Below are 24,862 nucleotides of genomic sequence, written 5' to 3'. Positions count from 1 at the left end.
AACACACACCAAGGCACCAGAAGGAATGATACACGTATCAGACCTAGCCAAGGTACTGACAACCTTCGCGGAGGGCCTAGCCGGACTACTGGGCCACAGGTTCCAGCCTACACAGCTCAAAATACTCATGGGGAGCGTCCTCGGGCAAGTCGCCACAGTTCCAGCCACCTCAGTGGAGGACACTATGCTGGCCCCCACACGAGTGACAGCCGAGGTACACTCTTCACCGAAAAAGGCCACCAGGGAACCAAAGATACCGACAGCTCCCAGAAAGAAACTGGACGTTTCAGCTCCCCTGAACCGAACCAAAGCCCAGAAGGCAAAAACTACCACAGAACAAGAAGATATGAACCTGATCCAGTCGGAATCAGACTTGAACATATCCATCGAGGATCATTAGAAGTCCCAGGTGAAACAGTGGTGGAAAACACCAGCACCCTAAACACCAGCACCCTTTCATGGAATGCTCAGGGCACCAAAAACAAGAAACATCTCTTGTACGAAGCAGCAGCCAAGGACAAGCTTGACATTGTACTGCTACAAGAAACACTCCTACAAGAACACCACTGTTTCAAATTCAGTGGCTACAAGACACACAGGAGGCATTTCACGCAGGCGTCGACAAGAGGATATTTGATCTTGGTCAAGTCCAGCATACCCCATTTCTAGGTTATGTAGCATTTGCCATGTGGGGAAAACATTGAGACACTGGCCGTCAATGTAACAATCCAAGAACGGGAAATATCTGTCCACAACATCTACAAGAACCCAAGGGGCTCACTGGAGGTGACTCAATTATTAGCTTCGGCCGCTGACCACGCCACACTCATAGGAGGGGATTTTAAAGCACATCATCCCTTCCTAATCTCGGTAAGCCCCACAAATGAAGACGGTCTACACCTATACACCACCTTTCAAGACACACCCGAGATCGCCCTCCTAAACACCGGAGAGCCCACCCACTTTAGGAGAGGAAGACTAGATCTAACCACTTTGCCACCCTAACAACACTGAAGGTGAACAAATTCCCCACTCCACTCACGCCGAACTGGAGATACAAAACCCAAAATGCGGACTGGGAACTCTATAGGAAACACCTGGCTAAGTGGCGCGCCAAACCAAATCACAGCCGGCTGGTGCAACACCCGTGGACGAGAAAACCCTCCACCAACAGTTGGTCGAGGCGTTTCACCAAGCGGCAGAAGAGGCTATTCCAAAAACAAGATAATACAAGGATTACTGGTACTACTGTCCCAGGGTGAAAGAACTCAACCACAGAGTGAAAATGGCCCGAAGAAACTACAGAAGACATCCCACGGACACAAACAGACCTTTCCTGCAAGATATAATCAAGGATACCAGGGAAGAGAAGGAAGAAATCAAAAGCGCAAGCTGGCTCAAGTGGTGCTCCGAACTGAACGAGCACTCCTCCTTCGGCAAAATGTGGGCCCAGATCCGAAGGGCATCTGGGAAGGCAAAACCACCACCAACAACCTGTCCCAACCCAGAAGAGGAAGCCGAGAGACTTGCAAAACTCTTCTCCGACCGAGCAGCAACGAAAAACCTCCCGAGACATGCGGAGGAAACACAACGGCGTCTGCGACAGACCAGACTCCAGATGATCGAAGAGGCCTGCAATGTTGAAGATGACACCGCCAGACCCTTCAACCAGCAAAAACTTCAGAAGTCAATAAAACGAAGCAAGGACACAGCACCAGGGGCCGACAGGATAACCTACTCCATGCTTTCCCATGCCGTAGAAGCCGGGCACGAGGCTTTGCTACAAGTCATCAATGCTTCGTGGATAGCACAGACACTTCCACCGGAATGGAAGAAGGTAGATATACAGCCCATTCCGAAGCCCAAAGAACCAGAGAAAATCAAGACCCATCTCCCTCCTTAGCTGCATAGTGAAGACGGGAGAAAGAATGGCTCTAAACAGACTCAAGTGGAAAGTCGGCAGCCCACACCCTCACATTTTTTGCTTACACCGAGAACATCGGCACAAGCAACAACATTGCCGAGATACTCAGCACAGTGGACAATAAACCAGCTTTGGTGGTCTTCCTCGACTTGGAGAAGGCCTTCGAATTAGCAAATCCACTGGCCATTATAATGACGCTCGCCGAAAAAGGCGTCAAAGGAAGGTTGCTGGTGGTGGATCCAGAACTACCTTACACAGAGAGAAGCAAGAGTACGCTTTCAGGGGGAGAGAAGCAAGAGTACGCTTTCAGGGGGCAATGTCAAGCTACAGGGTCCACGAAAACGGAACCCCACAAGGAGGCATCCTCAGTCCAACGCTGTTCAATGTCCTGATGGAAAATCTAGTCAGACTTCCTTTCAGACAAACAGCCAAGCTCCTCTGTTATGCAGACGACTTACAGCTCATAGTAAGAGGAGCAAACAGACTAGTCAACAAGCAACACGCACTCCAACTTATAGAAGAGGAGTGCAACAGATTGGACTCAAGATAAATCAAGCCAAATCGAAAGCGATGGTCATCTGTACAAACACACCAGACATGATGCTCTCCATACAAAACACGCCGGTAGTTTGGACCAACACCCATCAGTGTCTTGGAATCTGGTTCGACCAGAAACTCACTTTCACGCCGCAACTAGAGTATCTCAGGCAAAGGACGAAGAGCAGACACAACATAATGAGTTCGCTCATCAGCACTTCCGCAGGAGCGAGCATACACGTGCTCAAAGCCTACTACACGGCCGCCATCAGATCGCTGGTAGATTACAGTGCTCCAACGCTCATTGAACTGAGAGAAGGCCAGATAGCTAAGCTAGAAGTTATAAAAAATAATGCTCTCAGGACCATGCTCGGAGCACCCATGTGGACCAGAATTTGCAATTTGCAAATGGAAACTGAACTACCACCCCTAGCAGTACGAGTCAAGCAAGTGACAGCCGGTCTCCTCCCCAAAATCTGTAGATTAGATAAGCCCACAGCTGCCAAAACGTGAATCAGTGCCTCCCTCCACCTCGACCACAGAGTGCGAGGGGCCACCTGGTCGCACGAGGCAAGCGAGGTCATCGGGCACCTGCAAGCAGAAACACTCATCAAGAACAACCAAGACATACGAGACAGTGATTATGTAGTTCCACCACCACGGAGCCCTCCACCAGCCACATTCAAAATCACCGAACTAGGAGATAGCAAAGCCAACCTCCAGAAGGAGGACCTCAAAAGAATAACTCAGGAAGCCATAGCCACCGAGACACCAGCTGATGCAGAATCATACTTCACAGACGGTTCGGTGGACCCAAAACATCATAGATGTCAGGGCGGTAACGAACAGGATGGTAGTCCGCCTCTCGTTTGCTGGTTCGCGGCCCCACTAGGGGGGTAGATGGAGGTGAGAACGTCGCTGCTGGCTCATCAATCTCCAAATACTACCCAGCCGTCAGTACAGCTACACCTCCCCGCTGTTCGTCAAATTCTGGTTGTGATCTCATCATAGGTCCAGGGCTCGTGGGCTGTTTGCCCGGACACCTACCTCAACCACTACCGCGGCTGCCACGTCATCGCCACTTCCTCCACCATCTGTGCCCCTGTGTTTCTCCTGTGTAGCAAGGCATCGCAAGAAGCTGACTTGACCTTCCCCCTGAGAGTGGATCACTGCTTTCCAGAACCTTCCCCAGGGCCACTGCCTTAGGAAATATCTGTTCATTGTTTGATTCCATTAATTGTTTGACTCCATAATTGCTTGACTCCCTTAATTGTTTGATTTTCTTAATTGTTTGAATCCATTAATCGTTGACTCCAGTAATTGTTTGATTCTCTTAATTATTTGATTCCATTAATTGTTTGATTCCCTTAATTGTTTAATTGATTGACTCCATAATTGCTTGACTCCCGTAATTGTTATTTGATGTTTGTTGAGTGGTGTCAGAGTTTTGTGTTATTTTTATAGAAAAAAAATTTCAATTTCAAACGGTTGTTTGTTATCCCTCAGAAAACCATGGTTCTTGACTTTCCTTTTTAAAGATCCTGATTAGGCTGGCAAGGGATTTCTATCCCTAAGTCCCAGGCCCTTACAATAGATCCGGAGCGGCCTTCTACACCCAAGGCCAGACCCTCCTATGGAGACTTTCCAATGACTGCTCCACCCTACAAACAGAGTTGGTAGCAATCTCAAAAGCCCTACAACACACTGCAACACAACACAACAAGTCCACCATAATTCACATGGACTCGAAAACGGCCATGCAAGCGCTGCAACACAGTCAACCAAGAAACAACGTCCACATCATAACCTAGATCCTCGCACAGCTTCAGGACTTCCAAAGACAAAAACCCAGTCGTCTTACACTGGATTCCCAGTCATGTAGAGATCGGGGGAAATGACATGGCAGACTAAGCAGCCAAGGCAGCCACACGTTTTGAAGCGTACACATTCAAGTTCCAGCAAGCGTGCAACAGATCAAGAACCACCTCAGAAAGACTACCAAGCTCCACATCCAAAAGAGCTTCCTTGACGCATTCAACGCTGGTTCCCAATCAGCCAAATGGTACCTGGTGGCTACAAAAGGGAAACCACCATTCGCAGACAAGAAAACACCAAGACAAACCCAAGCTAGCCTTCATCGTCTACGACTAGGGTACAAGTGCACCTGGCAGACTATTGAAAATGTCGTCAGGGAATGCACCTACTGTCAGGAGCCAGCGGCCAACCCACTGGAACACTATCTCCTCGACTGCGAAGTCACACAAAGTCTCCGAAAAAGAATTCGAAACTTCCAAGACCACACAACACCAACGGCCACTCTAACCCGAAAGGCCTAAGCAAACCACATTCACCACCTTTTCCGGGTCATCAAACGATACCCACCACCCAGATAGCTCAGGAAGTATCCTCCCCCAGCAAGTGCAGACCCCAGTTCAGGGGTCGCGCCACTCCGAAACTGACCACGTCCAAGAGCGGGGGTTGGTGGTAAGCGTTCACTGACCGAAGGTCCGCTCACACTTGCAAACCTGCTGTATCCTTTCATATCTGCAGATAGGACAACCTCCATCCCCAATCCCAAATCCGGTCTGGCTTCTCCAAGAGCTCCAGCCGGAACCACCAAACGGGCCGCCTACAGGTAAAGGCCCGTGTCGGACTACGGTCCGACAATCTCAACAACAACAACAACAACTTCCACGAGGCATCCATTCGCCAGCCAGCCTTCGCAGTAACCGAATCTCTCTTCATACCCCTCACCGCTTAAGCCAGTCAGCCTTTGTTATTCAACTGTTGACGACCGGGCCGAAACCGACGCTCACATTGAACGAAGGAACACAGAATCTTCTCTGGAGGACTCACTAGACCTTACGCTTGCCACAGATACTGTCAAAAAACTGAAGAAGGAGAACTTTGAAATAGTTGTACCACCCCAAGTAGGAGCGAGGAAATCCATCGTAATGAAGAGGGTGGACAAGTTCATCACGCAGAAGACACCAAGCGACATCGTAAATGAAATAGAAGAGAAAAACACCTGGGCAAAAGTCGTGGAGGTAGTGTTGATGCCAAATACACCAACTAAGGATGAAGGTCAGATTCACTGAGATCTCCATGGTTCAGAAGGCGATGGAAAGCGGTATAAGCATATCACATTATCATATACCTAAACACCAAATAGAAAAGGAAGAATTCTACCCAATAACACCATGCTGGACATGCTATAAATACAATCACACCTCAGCCATCTGCCCTGGAAAGGACAAGAAGTACTGCTGTGAATGTGCGGCGGAGGGCCACATGGGGCTCATGGAATTGGAGGGGCTGTTCCAAACTGGATTACGACGTGGTTACAGAACAGGAAATAGCGAGTAAGCATTAACGGCACTAAATACGATTGGAGTAATATCACTCTTGGGGTACCCCAAGACTCAGTACCTGGAACCTTACTATTTATTATATACATAAACGACATAGATATACAGTAGGCGTAGACAGCAACATAAGTAAATTTGCTGACGACACTAAAATAGGTAGTGTAATTAAATCTGACGAGGACTCCACAAAACTACAGAAAGATGTAAACAAATGGCAGATGAAATTTAATGTGGACATATGTAAAGCATTTAATCTAGGAGATGTAAACATAGAAACCAGATATCAGATGAACAACGTTGTTACAGAGAAATCCGACTGTGAGAAAGATTTAGGAGCAATGATAAGTAGGGATATTAAACCAAAACAACAAAGCGTATTTGCTCGAAACAAGACTAATAAAGTAGTTAGGTTCATACAAGACCTCACTTTGATTACGCATTCCATTTCTGGTCACCGTACTACAGAATGGATATAGAATCCTGAGACAGCATTCAGAGGAGAATGACAAGACCAATCCCGGGCATCTTAATTTACACTTCCTCGAGAGACGTAGAGTGAGGGGCGATATGATCGAGGTGCATAAATGGAAGTCAGGGTTAAACAAAGGTGATATAACAAAGGTACTCAAACTATTCAACCAGGAGCGAACTCCTAACAATGATTTTAAATTAGACAAATTTAGATTTAGATGTGAGATAGGTAAACATTGGTTTGGAAATAGAGTAGTGGATGAGTGAAACAAGTTACCGAACTTAATCATAAATTCGAACAAGATGGGTAGCTTAAATATGAGCGATAGGGGTTGGGTGTAAACGGGCTTCCTAGTATGGGCCAATAGGCCCGTTGCAGTTTCCTCCATTCTTATGTTCTTAATAGAGAATTATGAAATAATCCACAAAAAGTACATATAAAAGTCGGGGGAAAGGAGTTGAGAATAAATGAAAATGGGAGTTAAGGTTGATGGAGGAGATATGGTGTGATGAAGAGGTGGTTGAATATTTCTGGCAACAGTTAAATCTAGAAATTAAACACAGACGGAGTTATCCTTTTGGGGCGTGATAAAGGTTAACGTGTTAAAGTAATGATCATTGGTATAAACATGCCTGAGAATTGTAAGATAATAGGAGTAGAGGAGTAACACTGTTAAAGATCAGATGGGAAAGAGATAGAATGGATGACAAGAATTAATACCTTATTTACCTAATGGCCACCAACAGGTGACCATATCGATGCAAGAAGGCTAGTGGCCTGTGTAGGGTCACTCCATTGTAAACTTTGTCAAGGGCTATTTTGAAGGCCAGTGCTGTTCTTGAATCCACAGCTTGGGCTGGAAGACCGTTCCATAGGTCTACCACCCTCTGTGTGAAGAAGTTTTTACTTATATTCGTTCTGCATGGAAACTTGTCGAGCTTGTAGTTATGTCCTCTCATGTTGGTGGTGCGTGAGTTCACAAAGAAATGTCCCGGGTTCACGTTTTCCTTCCCTTTCATAATTTTGAATGTTTCAGTGAGATCTGCCCTATTGTGCCTTGTCTGAGAGGTTGCTAGTCTACTTGGATAATCGAGATGACATTGTTCTGGAACCTATTAGTAGCTCTGTGTTACACCTTTTCTAAGGATGTTAGATCTTTCTAGAGGTAGGATTTCCGTGCCTGTATACAGTAATCCAGACCGGGACGTACTTAAGATTTGTACAGTTGAAGGATCATTTTCCTAACTGTGTATTCAAAGGTACGCTTTTTAATTCCCAAATCTCGATTTCCTCACTGTTTCCCCCACTTGTTGCGCCGCCTTCAGTGAACGATCTTTCATAACGACTAGATCTTTTTCCTTATCGACAATAGCCAGGCAGGTGTTATTAGCATGATAGTTGTGCTTAAGGTTGTTGTATCCGACGTGTAAGGTCTTGCATTTTGTAATGTTAAAGAGCATTTGCCATTCTCGAGACCATTTAACAGAACATGCATGTCTTTCTGCATTGTTTTGACATGATCTTGACTTGCTACCTTCACAAATATCTTCGTATCGCCTGCGAAGTTAACAATATGACTCGATATATTTTCATCTGTCTTTTTTGTAATCACAAACAAGGTGGGTCCAAGGATAGAGCCTTGTGATACTCCCATGAGAACATTTTCCCATCCAGAATGTATTCCATTTATTACCACCTTTTGTTGCCTGTATTCGAACCAGATGTTAATCCACATCAAAATCTTGCTTGTGATGCAGGGTGCCTGGAACTTAGAGGCTTGCCGTGCATGTTTAATAAGGTCACCCTGTATATTTAAGCCTCTCCCTGTCCATGTAATCCAGTTGCCTCTGAAGATGTCTTGAATAAAGACGAAAGCTAAGGTGCTCCGTTGTTTCCCTTTTCCTCGTGTGATTTTATCAATATATATATATATATATATATATATATATATATATATATATATATATATATATATATATATATATATATGTCAAGACGTCTTGAACAAAGACGAAAGCTAAGGTACTTGCTGTTTCCATTTTCCGTGATTTTTATCAAGATTTATCTTATCCACGTTTTCATTGTGATTTATATATATATATATATATATATATATATATATATATATATATATATATATATATATATATATATATATATATATATATATATATATATATATATATATATATATATATATATATATATATATAGTATAAGCCTGGGAAAGCGTACGGTAATCCATGGAAAATTTTTCACATAAATCTATTTTGGGTTCAACAAAATATTGTATGAGGATCAAGGATTTGCATCAAGGAGAGAGTGAAGGTGTCTTGGATGATGAAAATTAATTGCTTGTAGCATTTAAGGATCTGGAAAATGCATATGGTAAAGTAGGTAGGAAAGCGAGGGAGAAAGCGCGTGGAGTATATTATATGGGACGTGAAGCGTGTGATAAAGTGTGTTGGAGAGGGTAAACTGTAAAGAGGAAAGATTTAAAATTATTTTTTAATGTCACCATGGTTGTTGATGGATAGGTAGTGAGGTGGGAGATGGTAAAGCAAGAACAATGGAGAAGGTGAGGAAATGGGTAATTAGACCTGTAGGTGATTCGGGGGAAGTTAACAACGTTAATGAATGAGTAAGGAAGAGTGTACAGTATACCAAGAACAAATGCATTTTCAAAGTGAGTAAGAGTAAAGCTTTGAAAATAACAAGAGAAGGGAGACTGTTAACAAGAATGGATTTACAATAGAGACAGTGAGGCGTTGCAGATGTCTGGTAGTGGATGCATTAACCAATGGGGAAACGAGTTATAAGTGAATGACAGTGTAGTGGAGGGAAAGAAAGTAATAGTTATATTGAGATGAAAAACATTTCTAAAGAGGTAAATATAGTTTCCTCAACAAAATATTATGTCTCAGAGTTAAGTTTTATGTTGGAGCCAAAACCAGTTTACAGCCTTGTTGAGAGGCTTGTGTCTTGCTTAACGTAATCATGAGTGTCATACCGGCGATTATCAAGGGAGCTGGAACGAGTTACACGAAAGCATGAAACAAATACAGACCCGACAACATCCGTTATTGCATAACATCGAAATGAACTGGAAGAAGTTATCAATAATATGAACTTGGAATTGACAGAAGAACATTAAAGAGATAGATTATGTGGTGTCATTCTGCCAATAACCTGAATTACTTCCTGTAGTAAATACGATCGTAGTTAGTGACTAATTACATACAAGGTTCTCAAAGCAAGTTCATTCACACACTGATGCAGATACAATTGACTACTTACAGAAGAATACAGAGCCTTCGGCCACTATAAGGGAGTGTTCTTCTCTTTCGTTTCCTTATTACTATTCTACTAACAATTTTTATTATTTTATTACCTTTATTAACATTTCTACAATTGTAAATACTACTACTACTACTACTACTACTATTGTGACTGCTGCAAATTCTACTGCTGGTGGTACTATTACTACTACAGTCGTTAGTGGGCAAAATGAGGTCTGTTGTTGAAGCCTTTAAAAAAATCAAATCGTACAGTGTCGTCACCTAATAAACCTAGAGACGTCCTGCAGCACCACGAGCAGCTCACTCCTTTACAGACACAGGGGATCTGCTCTCTCTTCACCCCTCGTCATTGTACACTCTCCAGCGTGTATACAACTATGTTTACTTCCGTTGAGCCAAATTATATATATATTTTTTTTGTCAATTGAATGCAAGAAAATTGTTGATCCAACAATATGGATAAATGAGAAAGTACATTTGTGTATAAAAAATGACGGATTTGAGAGAGATACGTCGAATGAATGAGATGAAATGATTAATAAATATATAAATGAGATGTGAAAGTGAAAAAAGAACTAATTCAGAGAGCTGATCACATTTAGCTCAGGTGATTTGAATATGCCCAGAGAGAGGGATGTAAACGATGCTGAATTTCTGAATTTTGGAGTAAGTGTAGATGAACGAGCTGAACGATTTGTTTGAGTTTTGGATAACGGTAGTTCTTACAGATATCCTCCAGTGCAGAGGACACAGGAGAGGGGGCATGTATGGGTGAGGGGAGGAATGGATGGGTGATGGGAGGAATGGATGGGTGAGGGGAGGAATATATGGGAGGGGATGGAAATATGTTTTAGGGGAAGGAAGTGAGGACGGGGAGGGCATGAGGAGGGAATAAATGTATGCACGGAGAGGGATGAGTGATGGAAGAAAGCGGAGGGGAATGTCTGATATTTTTATTTATCTCCAATTTAATACCTAGAGACTCATGTCTTTTTCCCACCTCGATGACGGGTGTTTAACCATGCTAAGTCTTAGTTGCTTGCAGTACAGTATTGTATTTGAGAATAGATCAGCCAGTTGTCAGACACAAACAGATTAAAAAACGACCATAACAAGGGCTAAAAGGAAGTCACTTTCGGTATTTGTTAAGATCATTATCAAGTTATCCTGAGCCTCTACACAGTACAGTAGTCGCCTCTACACAGAAACCATAATATATACACAGCACTGTAAGGCTCCATGCATTTATATTTCTATGTAGATATTAGATGCTGTCAAGTTTGCTGACGGTGTAGAAAAATGATAATCTCTTTTATGACTCCAGTTAAATGTTATCGGGAGTTGTTCTGTACTAAAAGATATTTACCGTTCAAACGCCATAATACATAATAATGACTCCCATTAAGCTACATACAGTATAAGGCATAAACATTATAATCTTCACCGATCATTTGTCATCACTGTGGGTACGCGAGTCTACACAAAGATGTACTGACTGCATGGACATAACTCTTATAATATGACGATATAATAAAGTGTTAAATTTGATCAAGTTAGATTTTCCTTTCCCAAGAAATAAACAAAAACAATTCTTTGACACGTTAACCTAATGTATCATGCCCGTCAAGGGGTTTGTATAAGTGCTAAATATTTCTGTGAGTTTAATGGCTCCTACTTTTACCATGACAAAAATTAATCACACTGATTCACTGTCATACGTGGTTTAGAAACTGTTCGTGTAGTAAGTGGCATTAGATCGGTCAACTAAGAATGTTGCAGAAATATTATACTTGCCTGAGGCGGGTGTTCTTCTCGGTAATACTGAACTTTGTAATGGTGTCCTGAAAACATGAACACACAGAAGATAGTAAGTGTGAGAAGCAACCTTACCTAGGGCCCGCGTGAAGTCCGAGAGCATTCCACTGATGGAGCTCTTCTGTTGCTGGCCCGCGGCGCCTGGCCCTGACACATTAGGTGATCCCTTTGTATCCTGAGGAAGGGGAAACACCTCAACAGTAACCATTACTTCATCCACATGTGCATATTTGATAGTCTATACAACAAGGGCATGTATATTATCGTATTATAATAACAGGAAATATTAAATATAAATTTGCATGCGTTGCTCTGGAAATTGTGATATTATCATATATAATCAAATATTTTAAGAAATCACATTCGCATAAACCCGAAAATCTGCAAAAGAAAATCTGAAAATAAACCAATATCCAAGCGAAAACAAGGATATCATGCATCAAAAGAAGTGTAGACAACTGAAGACTGACTGACTGTGCCTGGAAACTTCAGTAGTGCGGTGCTCAGTAACCTGTTACAAATAAAACTTGGTACGTCCAGACCAACCAGAACCCCCAATAATGGTGACATTACCAGGAACACATACATTAACACAAACAAGATTAAAATGCGATTTGACAGACGAAGAAAACATTGTGTAACGGACAAGACACAAGCATGCAAAGGCAGTAGGTGGCTCAGTGGACACAGACCGAGGAGAAGATGTGAGAGTACATTGATATATTGGCATACAAATACTATCCCTTACTCATATTTATTCTACAGTACAGTATGCTTAGGCCTTAGCTAGATGCAATAAGGTGGTTAGATTGGTTATTTCGTAAAATTCTGTTGTTTTTCTTGATATTTTGGTCTAAAACTAGGAGTGTGAGAAACAGTTCGTTTTCTGTGCATGAAAATCAGTAAGGTGGAAAATGAACATGTGTTCAAATATAATTACCTGATTAATTTCTGTACTGGTAATTTGTTAAGGAACTATGTCAGCGTTGGTGTTATAACGAAGTTTGGAAGTGAAGGGGGAACTCCAATAGTTATACAGTACAGTAATGGCATCTCTGTGGTAGATTCATCTTTCATTTACTTTTTTGATTCAGTAACATTATTAATAGCTGTTACGGGAAACTATTCCAAGGCATTAGTTACTGACTGTCGTGAGAAGCAAGAAGCTGGTTTGACAGCATGAGGCTGGTGTCGTTAGAGGCAATAGTAAAAGATTTTCAGAATTCAGCGACTACTGTGGGGAAGCGAGAAGCAAGATGGTGTGGTATTTAAATTATTGCTAAAATTATGGTTAGGTGATGAATGGCTGCTCTACTGTATTTAGAGAGTTTTGATGAAATGGATTTTTTTTTATTATTAGAAGAGCATTCATTGGAATCCCTTGTTAAAGACATGAAAGGAAGTGGGCGGTGAGGCGAGCTCCGAGACCCTCTGAAAATCGTCAGAGGCTTTCTGTGATGTTGTAAGATGAGGTCAGTAGTGTCTAAGAGAAGAAAATCGAAGCAGCTGTAAAAATAAAAGACTACAAACACTTAAAATTTATCAAATAAGTGAATGACGAGTTGTGGTAGCTTCAAACCTTGTGACAATCCTCGTCTCTATGTAAAGAGGTACTGTGTATAGCAGTAAACACGAACACACAACGGTACTAAGTTTGTTATAATGGTAGTATAGTACTGTGTATAGCAGTGAACACGGACATCAGTGCTAAAGTTTGTTATTATTGTAGTAAACGGTCAAGTTACAAAAAGTTCTTCAGCATCACGCCTGCATCTTGTGGGCAATGCATCTTCACCATTATTACGTTTTTATAATGTACTGCAAATTGATTTTTTATCGTCTTGCAATATTGTTTGTTTTACCAGTATTGTTAGAACGACTGACAACCTACAAGGTTGTGATATAGTTGTTTACACACTCGTTTTGGAGTAGGTCCAGTCAAGTAGCTAGACAATAAATCGTTTGGTTGTCTCTGAAGAAATTCTCCATACGAATCTTTATAGCGATGTTCTTAATGCAAGGCAGCTTTATATATATATATATATATATATATATATATATATATATATATATATATATATATATATATATATATATATATATATATATATAATGAAGAGGAGAACCAGGGAAAATACAAACATCTTGACTAAGTTGGGTTTCTTTAATTATTAACGTTTCAGAAAATCATTTTCCATTATCAGAGCCTAGAAAACAGAAGAAAAAATACAGGTAATATACATGAAACATCATTAAAAAAATTCCCTACCGGAATTTTTATTTTTTTTTAAAGCTTTACTTGATATTGATACAAGGCTTCCATAATCAGGAGGAGGTCCGTCTCACAGTTGCTCCTGCCAAGAACTGAGAAATCAGATTGCGAAAACGGTTGATCATGTTGGTGGGCGTGGTTGCGGGTAGCTGAATGTGGTGGTTGTGTGATTAACTGGCCTGTTCGGACGGAACGGCCCAAGTGCTCATGGATGCGAGTTATCAAGTGTCTTTTTGTTTTTCCTATATATGCTGCTCTACAGCTAGCACACGTAAATTTATAAACATCTGAGGAATGAAAGTGTGTGTGGGTATGGTGTCTTTAGTTTTAAAGATTTTTTTAATTGAACTCTGGGTTTTTAATACAAGTCTCAGAGAAATTTGTGGATAGATTTTATTGAGAAGCTTCTCAGGTTTGTTTCTAAGGATGAAACTGAGTGGGTATATAATTATGTAGCCTCGTTTTTTATAGCTGGATTCAGTAAAATGCTATTACGACCACTTAGTTGGCATGGGTAGCCTAATTCCCTATAGAGGTTTACGTTGCTTAAAAATAAGACGAATAAACAGGCTTTGTGTGAAGTAATACAAAGCCTAAAACTGCTTTTTTGTTGTCCTTGTGGCGCCGTGGTAACGACTCCTGTTCTCATGCAGAGGTCCAGGGTGTGTGTAAGTTCGGCAGAAGTTGATGCGTTGCATTAATGCAAGGAGAACACTGTTCAATGTTTGATGAAGTAAAACATGGTGTCCGTGACACCTCCAACATGCCTTTGGACAACCAGTAACCCAGAAGTAGAGGAGCTGGAGGTCGAATATCCTTAAAGTATAGGGGCTTCTGTCATACGAATAATATTATATGTTAATGCATATTAACAATGTCGGACAAAACGAACTTTGTTAGAGTAATATGCCAGAGAAGAGAATCTGACACTGTTTGTCTGCATATCCTGATCGTTGCTATGACTATTATGAGTAAACGGGTCATTGTTTCAAGATGAACTTTAGCAACGCTCACGCGGTAAATAGAGTTGAGACGTGGCTTTAGATTAGGTCTGATATATGTTACGAAAGATGTGGGAGCACCACATGCTTAACAAACACGGCTGTTTTGTGGCTGAGGAGGTGATAGTGATTATATTGTTCAAAATAAATGAATATAGTGAGGTGTGTTTTGCTGTTGAAGAGGTTGTTTACTTCTACGTTAGTCAAAATTACTTGCTGCTATCTGACGACAACTACAACATGAAAATGATTATTATATTATGAATGAAGTGTTATTTTGGCATATTTGTGATATTGTATTATGGTGTAAGTATATCTTACTTGAATTTTATATAAAAACATCTTAAATTAGGGGGTTCCGAATCAGAAAAGTGCTTCTCTGTTCAATAAAGGTGTGAAATCAGAAATCCAACTAGAGCAGACGATGCTTGGCTGTGTGCTCACAGACTACAAACACAGATTCTAGTAGTCCAACACAGTGCAGTTTAGCTAAGTCTTCTGTACAGTAAGGTACAACAGTCACTCGTTGATGGAGCCAAGGATGGTGTAATGAGTTACCTTTTGGTAACTAAATGAAAATGTGAATTACCTTGAGGTGGGGGCCGGGGCAGATACGTTCTCGGATGTGTTTAACGCCACTTAACAGTGTGATGATCCTTGACTTGTACTGCTTTAACAGAAGCCGTACAGGCTCAGTGTGAGGGAATCACATGGTGTGGCCAGTGTGAGCAGCCACGTATTGTGGCTAGAGTGAGTGTGTGGCCAGCCACTTAGTGTAGCTAGTGTGAGGAACCACGTACTGTGGCTAGTGTGAGCAACCTTTTAGTGTAACCAGTGTGAGGAACCACGTAGTGTGGCCAGTATGAGGAGCCACGTAGTGTGACTAGCGTGAGGAACCACGTAGAGTGGCCAGTGTGAAGAGCCACGTAGTGTAGCCAGTGTGAGCAGCCACGTACTGTGGCCAGTGTGAGGAACAACGTAGTGTGGCCAACCATTTAGTGTAGCTTGTGTGAGGAACCACGTACTGTGGCCAGTGTGAGCAGCAACTTAGTGTGGCCAGTGCGAGGAACCACGTAGTGTGGCCAGTATGAAGAACCACGTAGTGTGACCAGCGTGAGGAATTATGTAGTGTGGCCAGTGTGAGCAGCCACGTAATGTGGCCAGTGTGTGGAACCTTTTGGTGTGGCCAATGAGAGGGAACCACTTGGTGTTGCCAAAGTGAGAAAACCACACCGCGTGGTCAGTGAGAGGGAACCTCTTGGTGTGGCCTGTGTGTGGTATCCTCTCAGTGTGGCCAGTGTGGGGGGAACCTCTTGGTGTGGCCAGTGTGAGGTAACGTCATGGTGTGGCCAGTGTGAGGGAACCTCTTGGTGTGGCCAGTGTGAGGAAACCTCTTGGTGTGGCCTGTGTGAGGGAACGTCTTGGTGTGGCCAGTGTGAGGGAACCTCTTGGTGTGGCCAGTGTGAGGAAACCTCTTGGTGTGGCCTGTGTGAGGGAACGTCTTGGTGTGGCCAGTGTGAGGGAACTACATCGTGTGGCCAGTGTGCGGGAACTACATCGTGTGGCCAGTGTGACGGAACCTCTTGGTGTGGCCAGTGTGAAGGAACCTCTTCGTGTGGCCAGTGTGAGGGAACCTCTTAGTGTGACCAGTGTGAGGAAACCTCATGGTGTGGCTAGTGTGGGGGAGCCACATCGGGTGGCCAGTGTGAGGGAACCATAAAGTGTGCTTGAACCACAGAGTGTGGGCAGTACGGGGTAACACAACTGTGTGGGCAATGTGAGGGAGCCATGTGGTGTGGGCAGTGTGAGGGAGCCATGTGGTGTGGGCAATGTGAGGGAGCCATATGGTGTGGGCAGTATGAGGTAGCCATGTGGTGTGGGCAATGTTAGGGAGCCATGTGGTGCGGGCAGTATGGGGAGGAGCATGTGGTGTGAGTCATATGGGGGAGCCATGTGTGTGGGCAATGTGAGGGAGCCATGTGGTGTAGGTAGTATGAGGAAGCCATGTGGTGTGGGCAATGTGAGGGATCCATGTGGTGTGGGCAGTATAAGGGAGCCATGTGGTGTTGGGAGTGTGAGGGAGCCATGTGGTGTGGGCAGTATGAAGGACCCATGGGGTGTGGGCAGTGTAAGGGAGCCATGTGAATAAGGAGGTAAACAGTATGAGGGAGCCGGGGGGCAGTATGAGGGAACTAGGGGTGAGGACAGTGGAGGGAGCGGTGTGGGCAGTATGGGAGGGACCCGTGGTGTGGGCAATTATGTGTGGGCAGTATGAGCCATGTGGTGTGGGCACATTAGAGCCATGTGGCGTGGGCAGTGTGGAGGGAGTCATATGGTATGGGCAGTGGAGGTAAGGCGTGGGCAGTGTGATGGAGCCATGTGGCGTGGGCAGTGTGAGGGAGCCATGGGGTGTGGGCAGTGTGTGTGGGGAAACCATGTGGTGTGGGCAGCATGGAGGGAGCCATGTGGTGTGGGCAATATTAGGAGCGTGGTGTGGGCAGTATAAAGGAGCCATGTGGTATGAGCAGTATGGGGGAGCCATGTGGTATGAACAGGATGAGGGAGCCTGGGTGTGGGGTATGGGAGAGCTATGGGGTGTGGAGTGTGAGGAGATGTGGTGCCAGTGAGGAAGTATGGGTGTGGGCAGTGTAAGGAGCCATGTGGTGTGGGCAATGAGTGAGCCATGTGGTGTGGGCAGTATGAGGAGCCATGGGTATGAACAGTATGAGGGAGCCTTGGGGTGGGGCAGTATGGGAGAGCTATGGGTGTGGACAGTGTGAGGGAGCATGTGGTGTGGGCAATGTGAGGAAGCTTGTGGGCAAGTAAGGAGCCATGTGGCAGTGTAAGGGAGCCATGTGGTGGGGCAGTGTGAGGAGCCATGGGTGTGCAGTGAGGGGAGCCATGTGGTGTGGGCATTAGGAGCCATGGAGGTGTAATGGAGCCATATGGTGTGGGCAATATGAGGAGCCATGTGGTGTTGGTAGTAAGAGGGAGCCATGTGGTATGAACAGTATGAGGGAGCCATGGGGTGGGGCATGATGGGCAATGGGTGGAGAGTGTGAGGAGCATGTGTGTGGGCAGTAGGGGCATGTGGAGTGTGGGGCAATAGGAGCAGGTGGGCATAAAGTATCATGGCGAGATATGGGGGAGCCATGGTGTGGGTGAGGAGGCATGTGGTGGGCAGGAGGAGCCATGTGTGGGAAATGTAAGGAGCCTGTGGTAGTAAGGAGCCTATGTGGTGGGCAGGGAGGCCATGTGATGGGCAGGTGAGGAGCCATGGTGTGGGCAGTGTGGGAAGCCATATGATGTGGGCAGTATGAGGGAGCCATGTGGTGTGTGGGCAGTGTAAGGAGCCAGTGGTGTGGGCAATGTGAGGGAGCATGTGGTGTGGGCAGTATGAGGGCCATGTGGCGTGGGCAATGAAAGGAGCCATGTGGTGTGGGTGTATGAGAGAGCCATGTGGTGTGGGTAGTATGAGGGAGCCATGGCGTGGGCAATGAAAGGAAGCCATGGTGTGGGCAGTATGAGGGAGCCATGTAGTGTGGGCAGTAAGGAGGAGCCATGTGGCGTGGGCGATGAAAGGGAACCATGTGGTGTAGGCAGTATGAGGGTGCCATGTGGTGTGGAGGACAGTATGAGGGAGCCATGTGGTGTGGGCAGTGTAAGGGAGCCATGTGGTGGGCAATGTAAGGGAGCATGTGGTGTGGGCAGTGTAATAGAGCCATGTGGTGTGGGCAGTGTAAGGGAGCCATGTGGTGTGGGTAGTGTGACAGTCAAGGAGAGAGCGGTGATGACTATGGTGACCATCAATAGTACATGTATTATAACCTAGTACTGTGTAGGGTGCCTCCTGACCCAATGGCAGCAAAGGTCGATTTCCTTGGCTGGGAGAGTGAAAGACTTGATGAACCAGTTCCTGATAGACTCTCTCGTTGTGTGCTGAAGGCCTCAGTCTTTAGTGCGTTATATCACACTGTCCTTACGGGCCATAAATCTAATAAGAAACACTCATTTATTCACTAGTAACTCTTGATATTAATGCTTTAGAAGGGATAGCTTACACAATTATCGCTATTACTAGTAGTTTAGGAGGGTTCATTACTTGCTGCTCTGTGTTGTTTGTAAGTGTTATTTCTGATCATGATAACCCAGACCGGTTTACACATGATGGAAAGTTAATTTAAACGGTTATGTCACCCACCTTGTGTAATATAATAGTTGTATACCACACACTTTTCTTAATACTCTGAATAAGTCTGTAGCTTTTCATTGCTTTCTTGTTCTACAAATTTGTGTTTTGGTTAAGACAGGTGTTTGAACAGTACACAGAAGCTTCTTATACAAAAGGATGTTTCATGGTCTCTTCACCTAAATTATGATACCCGTATAATTTTAATGTCAGATTTGTCTTTTGTCAAGCACACATTTCTTATATCTAAAGCTCATTTCCTTTGCAATATATATTAATGTACAAAATTGTCTCGTGCCGGACAGGGAGTTCCGAGCTTATCTTAGGTTATCCAGTTTCCTCTTATTATGAGCTGTCTGAAGCTGTCCCAAAATATCTTCTGGCTTAGGATACAATATATTACCCAGAGCTTTTTTTATTTTGCCAATGTATTTTTCTACACCTTTCTTACGCCTAAAGTCAAGTTGTGCTGCGCAGTTTTCTGTTGTCCAGGGTTAGGGTCAAATTTGTTGTTCAGGGTCAGGGTCAAATTTTTTGTTCACTGATACTATACTAACCAAAGCTGTGAGGCGTCAGTAAGACATGTTTGTATCGTAAGTAAGTCGTAGCCGATAAAGATGTCAGCTTCTCTACCATTTGTGGTAAATTGAAGAATCCACAATGAATTCAGTATTGTGCATAGCTTCAGCAGGTGTATGATGTGGTGTTATGCTTTAGTTGTATGCAATCTAGAAGTTATATGGAGGTAATATTGACGTGAAATGCAGTTTTGTCGCTCGAAGAGTGTTGGACGACTGTTGCCTTATGGATCATGTTGAAAGTGGTTGATTAGTGTAACCCATGGAACCAAATACGTTATGTTTGAGACAGTGCAGTCCCTGATACCTGATACAGTTGTTGTAGCAGTGTGACCCACGATATCAGAGACAGTTTAGCTACGTAATGTGACACACAACGCAGGAGCCATAACTTGCATGGGTTATGGAAGATTGGCACATAAAACCTGGAACAGATTATTACCGTGACTGGTGATGTCGTTGCCCACAATACTTAAGTCAGTATTAAAATTTCAGGTGACATAGTAGCCTTGTGGCCCAAGTTGGAAAAACTTATTATTGTGTGACCGGAAGTGCTGCTTACAGCTTACTACACAGTTTAGGGGTGGTAGTGTGTCCTCATTACACTTAATGATGTGCGCTGATACCAGAGATAATGTGTGTGTAGTAGTGACTCATAATACCAGAGATAATGTGTGCGTAGTGTGGCCCATTATGTCAAGGCTTAGATGTAATAACATGGCCATCTGTACCTAGATCACTGTAGGTGTAGGAGGACGCCTATAATACAAAATACGGTGTGGGTATAAGATGGCCCTCCTGGTACTAGAAACACAGGATGCCCACGATACGAGATGTGGTGAGTGTTATAGGCTGCCCACAGAACCAGAAACAGGATGATTGTTACAGGGTGCCCACGTTACTAATGTGAGTGTTTATAGTACGTATGGGTGTAACTAGATGTACGAGGTGCGGGACGTGGGCAGGGCAGCAGCTTACCTGTCTGCCATTGGTCTCCTGCTCTGCCGCCTCCACTGAGGGAGACACATCCAATATTGGCGACAGATCTACAATGGAGGGCCATGCTCTAAGTCAGGCCTAAGCGACTTAATTTTCTTGATACCAAACAGCTGAAACAACGAATAGACAACAGAGACTCAGGGGTGGATCCCAGGCCATGAGTCTAGAAACATGTGACTTACACCTCCAGGCTGAAGTCTAGAAACATGTGACTTACAACTCCAGGCCATGAGTCTAGAAACATGTGACTTACACCTCCAGGCCATGAGTCTAGAAACATGTGACTTACACCTCCAGGCCATGAATCTAGAAACATGTGACTTACACCTCCAGGCCATGAGTCTAGAAACATGTGACTTACACCTCTTGGCCATAAGTCTGGAAACATGTGACTTACACTTCCTTTTAAGGAAAAAATCTACAGATGCAAACGTATTTATTAATGAAAAAATGTAACACACTTATTTCCTGTCAGAGTGACATAGCTAAAAAAGAACATCCATTTCATTTGCAAGACAATTCTACATATAATAACAACATTAGATTAAATATTTCGACCTACGATGTTGTAACTAGGAGGCTAGACATAAAATATCACAGCACGATAAAGGTACAGGCAGGTACAGAGTTGACAACTGTTATAAAGTCAGCCAAAACACAAGAATGGAGTATATCAAGGTGTGCTTACTGTGAAGGACATTATTACATGATATTAAGACCACTACAGCGGTTCAGGTAAAGGTGCACCTGCTAGTCCTACAGAGGTGCTGGTTAGAGTTGACTGTTGATTAATATACTCACACAAGCCTAGTGTTTCGGCTGTTATCGATACACATTAAGGCCTTGAGAAGGGAAAAACATTGACACCAAAAACATGACGCATACGCGCTGGTGAACCCACGGTACTGTAACAAACAGCTCATGCACAGTAGAGAGATTCTTGGTTTTGATTTAATTTGGACATTCACCTCACACAATACAGTTTAGTTTCTTCTAGCAGCCACATCTCCTGCTAATACACATACTGCTGCCAAGTAGAATATTCCACAACGGGAATAAAATAAATGATCACTTATTCACCACAATATAAAAATTATGACGAAAGTCTTACCTTAGTGACTGACCTAAATTTGCGGACATACACTAAGTTACCGGTACAGGAACTTAAACTTAAAAACTCTTCAGCAACTGGGGTGAGAGGAAGATTTTAGAGTGAACTATAAATTAACTCGTTCACATGAACTGCTCCCTAGACTTCAACACTGTTATCTTGCGGTACGTTGCATCACTATACTCTTTCAGTAGTGGGAGAGGAAGGTGGGGAGATGAACATGAAAGAGAAAGTGGGAGACAGATACACAAGCAACTAATATTTTGACAACCAGACACACGCACACCCGTATACGCAACCGAACAAACACAGTGAAAATAAATAGAAAAACAATCAAGTTTATAGCAAGAGTTAAGGTAATAGGAGGAACACAAACTCATTATTTCTATCAATTTCCTTAATATATCTTATAATATCCTTGAGTGTATCCCTACACACGGTCGGTTAACATATCGCATTTTTTCTCCGTTTTTATTCTAGTAAATATAAACCAATAATTAGAAGGACATATGCAGAGTTAGTTGAATTGCTAAGTGAAGAATAACTCCAAAAGACTTTCTTAGAGCGTGGTAGTGGAATATTTGCGACGGTTATTAGCCTTCAGTCGTAGTGGTGGCACAGAAAGTGCAACTCTGCTCAAGTAGTGCCTCATGTTATTGCTGACTCACTAAAATCTTACTGTGTTCTTAACGAGACAGAAAGAATATAAAATTAACCAGTTATTGTTTTTGCCGATGTTATTTAAGTTGTTTTTATGTCAATAGAATAATTATAACCCTGCGTAAACTGATATATTTAATGTAATGTTAGTTGCCTGCAGTAGATATCCGTGTAGTTTCGAATCATGCAACCTGTATCGAAGGTACACAAGCGTACATACTGATGATGTTTAAAGCTTCCTTAAATATCTCTTAGGATGGCGAGGACACACAAACAAGTGGACATATTACTTCACCATTACCGGGCCACTTCACTGCTGGTACTTGAGTAGTTAAATATACGACAAAAGAGCCCTTCAGTAGCATCTATTTACTCTCATTTTAGGAGAGTTACGCATGTAGTGCTGGAGTCTGGGAACGTTTACTGGTAACGAGCATCTTAAGATGTCGGAGCCCACGTACTGCTGCATCTGTCGCCTAACACATTTATTTATATCATGACGGCTATCTATTACCCTTATACAAAGCAAATACAATAACTGCTTCTCTCCGAGAGTAAGCTGATGACACAAAGTGATAGATTAAAAGAAAAAAAACTTTGAGAAGCTGAGACAGCACGCACACGAATTAATATTCATCTATAAATACTATCAACTCATTAACATCTACTAATTTTCAGTAATTAAGGGAAGAGAACCACTGGTAATAGCGCATCACCTTAATAATGAGTGGCCGCTCTTTAAATTTATTTGAGTTGTCACTTGCCCAATAATCCCAAACAACAAGTTCCTATAATGCATTTTTAAACCAAAGGCGGCCGAGTAACAGATGCCATCAAACGAAATCAAAATTTGTCATGGACGGATAAATAACTATTTCCTGTGACATATACTATGGCTGAATGTGTGTGTGTGTGTGTGTGTGTGTATCTGACACAACTGTTGCACTGGTTATCCGTCCTCTATTTCCAGAGAATCATGTTGAAACTAGTACTTGAAATGCCTTTACGTTATTCCACGAGGGTATTATTACAAAGCGATCAATATATGTTTTAGGACATATATTTGACCATAAGGGTGATCCAACTCATCGCTTTTTATTCAACTTGAACCCAAGAAACAATGAAGTCCATAAAAACTTTAGCAACCTAACCTAACCTAACCTAGGAAGATGATTTTACTCTATTTATCTTATCTTAAATCACAGAAAATTGAATAATAACCCATGTGACCTGTAGCTTACAGAAGCATATCAAGGTGAAGGGGGAGAGGGGTATAGCCTTGCAGCCTTCCAGTCTCGCGATTGGCTTAACAGTATTACGTCACTCTTACCCCACAATTACCCTAATCTTCAAAATCCTGCCTAGTTTGCGGGGTATAAATATCGTACAAGGGGATAGAGGTAAACTCAAAAGAGAAACATTTGCCCAAAAAACTCCATAGATTAACAAAAAATTAATACGGAAAGAAATATCCCAAGTGATACATAGTGGGCAGGCGTGTCCTAGAAAGAATATTAACCGCAAAAACTCTTAGTATAATACATTATTTCCATTACAAATAAACCATCTTCACATTATTTGGTATTCGTCAATCTATATACTTATATATTCATATTCATTGAACACCCAGACATACTTTTTTCCACTCTGTACTCATATATATATATATATATATATATATATATATATATATATATATATATATATATATATATATATATATATATATATATATATATATATATAGAAAGATAGATAGATAGATAGATAGATGGATAGATAAATAGATAGATAGATTGATAAATAAATAGATAGATACAGTTAGACATGCATACATTTATCGAGAGTGAACTTCATTCATCTTAATCTCAAGTTCTGGCTCAGAATGGCAGGACGGTACTGTACCTGTACCTTGACTTATCAATGCGCAAATTATCACTGGCTCTGGTGCATACATACTGACATAACGTCCTCCAGTTCGCATGGAAAATGTGAGAGTAGATACAGTATTGTTCACTCACTCAATTTGTTTTTCTTCAGATATAATGAACAAGTTTAATACTTATACATGACACTGAAGGAACTCCCTGGTCAGTACAATTTGGTCTACCTTCCAGCTAAAGGTGCCCCTAAATCTTACTCACATTTATGGTTCTCATACGAGTATGTCAAAGAGAATTGCGGTTGCCCTTTCAGTGAGCAACGTCGTGCAGTTCGAAAGAAAAAGATGATGAGCCTGTGGGAAAAGCGTGAGTGATGAGAACTGCAAGTGTGGGTCAGCATAAATGGCGGACAGGAGAGAGAGAGAGAGAGAGAGAGAGAGAGTAAAACTGTGAGAGTACGTGAAAAGGGTGGAAAAGACTTGTGAAATAATGGCGAGTTCAAGGAAGCAGTGGATAAATGTTAATATTGATGGTGTCGGAAACGAGAAAAGACTTACCGAGGTCTGACGAGGTCGGTCTAGAGATTTGACAATCCCGGAGGTAGTAACCATGACGCCACCTCGCTGCAGCTCCGTGGGGGAGAGCGGTGCGGGTCTGTAACACATATACAGTCACCACATATCACTTAACGCTCAAGAAATGGTAACAGAGGAGTTATTCCTTGCAAAATACTTGATTGAGAGCATCACAGATA

The 24,862-nt window shown here is 42.8% G+C and overlaps 1 protein-coding gene across 1 annotated transcript in view; it reads right to left on the bottom strand.

The window, feature by feature from the left end:
- Nucleotides 1–24,862, bottom strand: part of LOC121879365 (histone-lysine N-methyltransferase 2D-like) — a gene marked incomplete in the record, with an annotated part of 241,215 nt that overhangs the window by 150,706 nt on the left and 65,647 nt on the right. Inside the window, 2 exon segments of the mRNA XM_042385969.1 lie at nt 11,491–11,590; nt 24,666–24,762. Of these exon segments, the coding sequence (XP_042241903.1) occupies nt 11,491–11,590; nt 24,666–24,762 (197 nt within the window).

The sequence above is a fragment of the Homarus americanus genome, unplaced genomic scaffold (assembly GCF_018991925.1).
Source record: "Homarus americanus isolate GMGI-L3 unplaced genomic scaffold, GMGI_Hamer_2.0 scaffold16894, whole genome shotgun sequence".
NCBI lineage: Eukaryota > Metazoa > Arthropoda > Malacostraca > Decapoda > Nephropidae > Homarus > Homarus americanus.
This window is presented reverse-complemented; position numbering and strand designations above follow the sequence as displayed.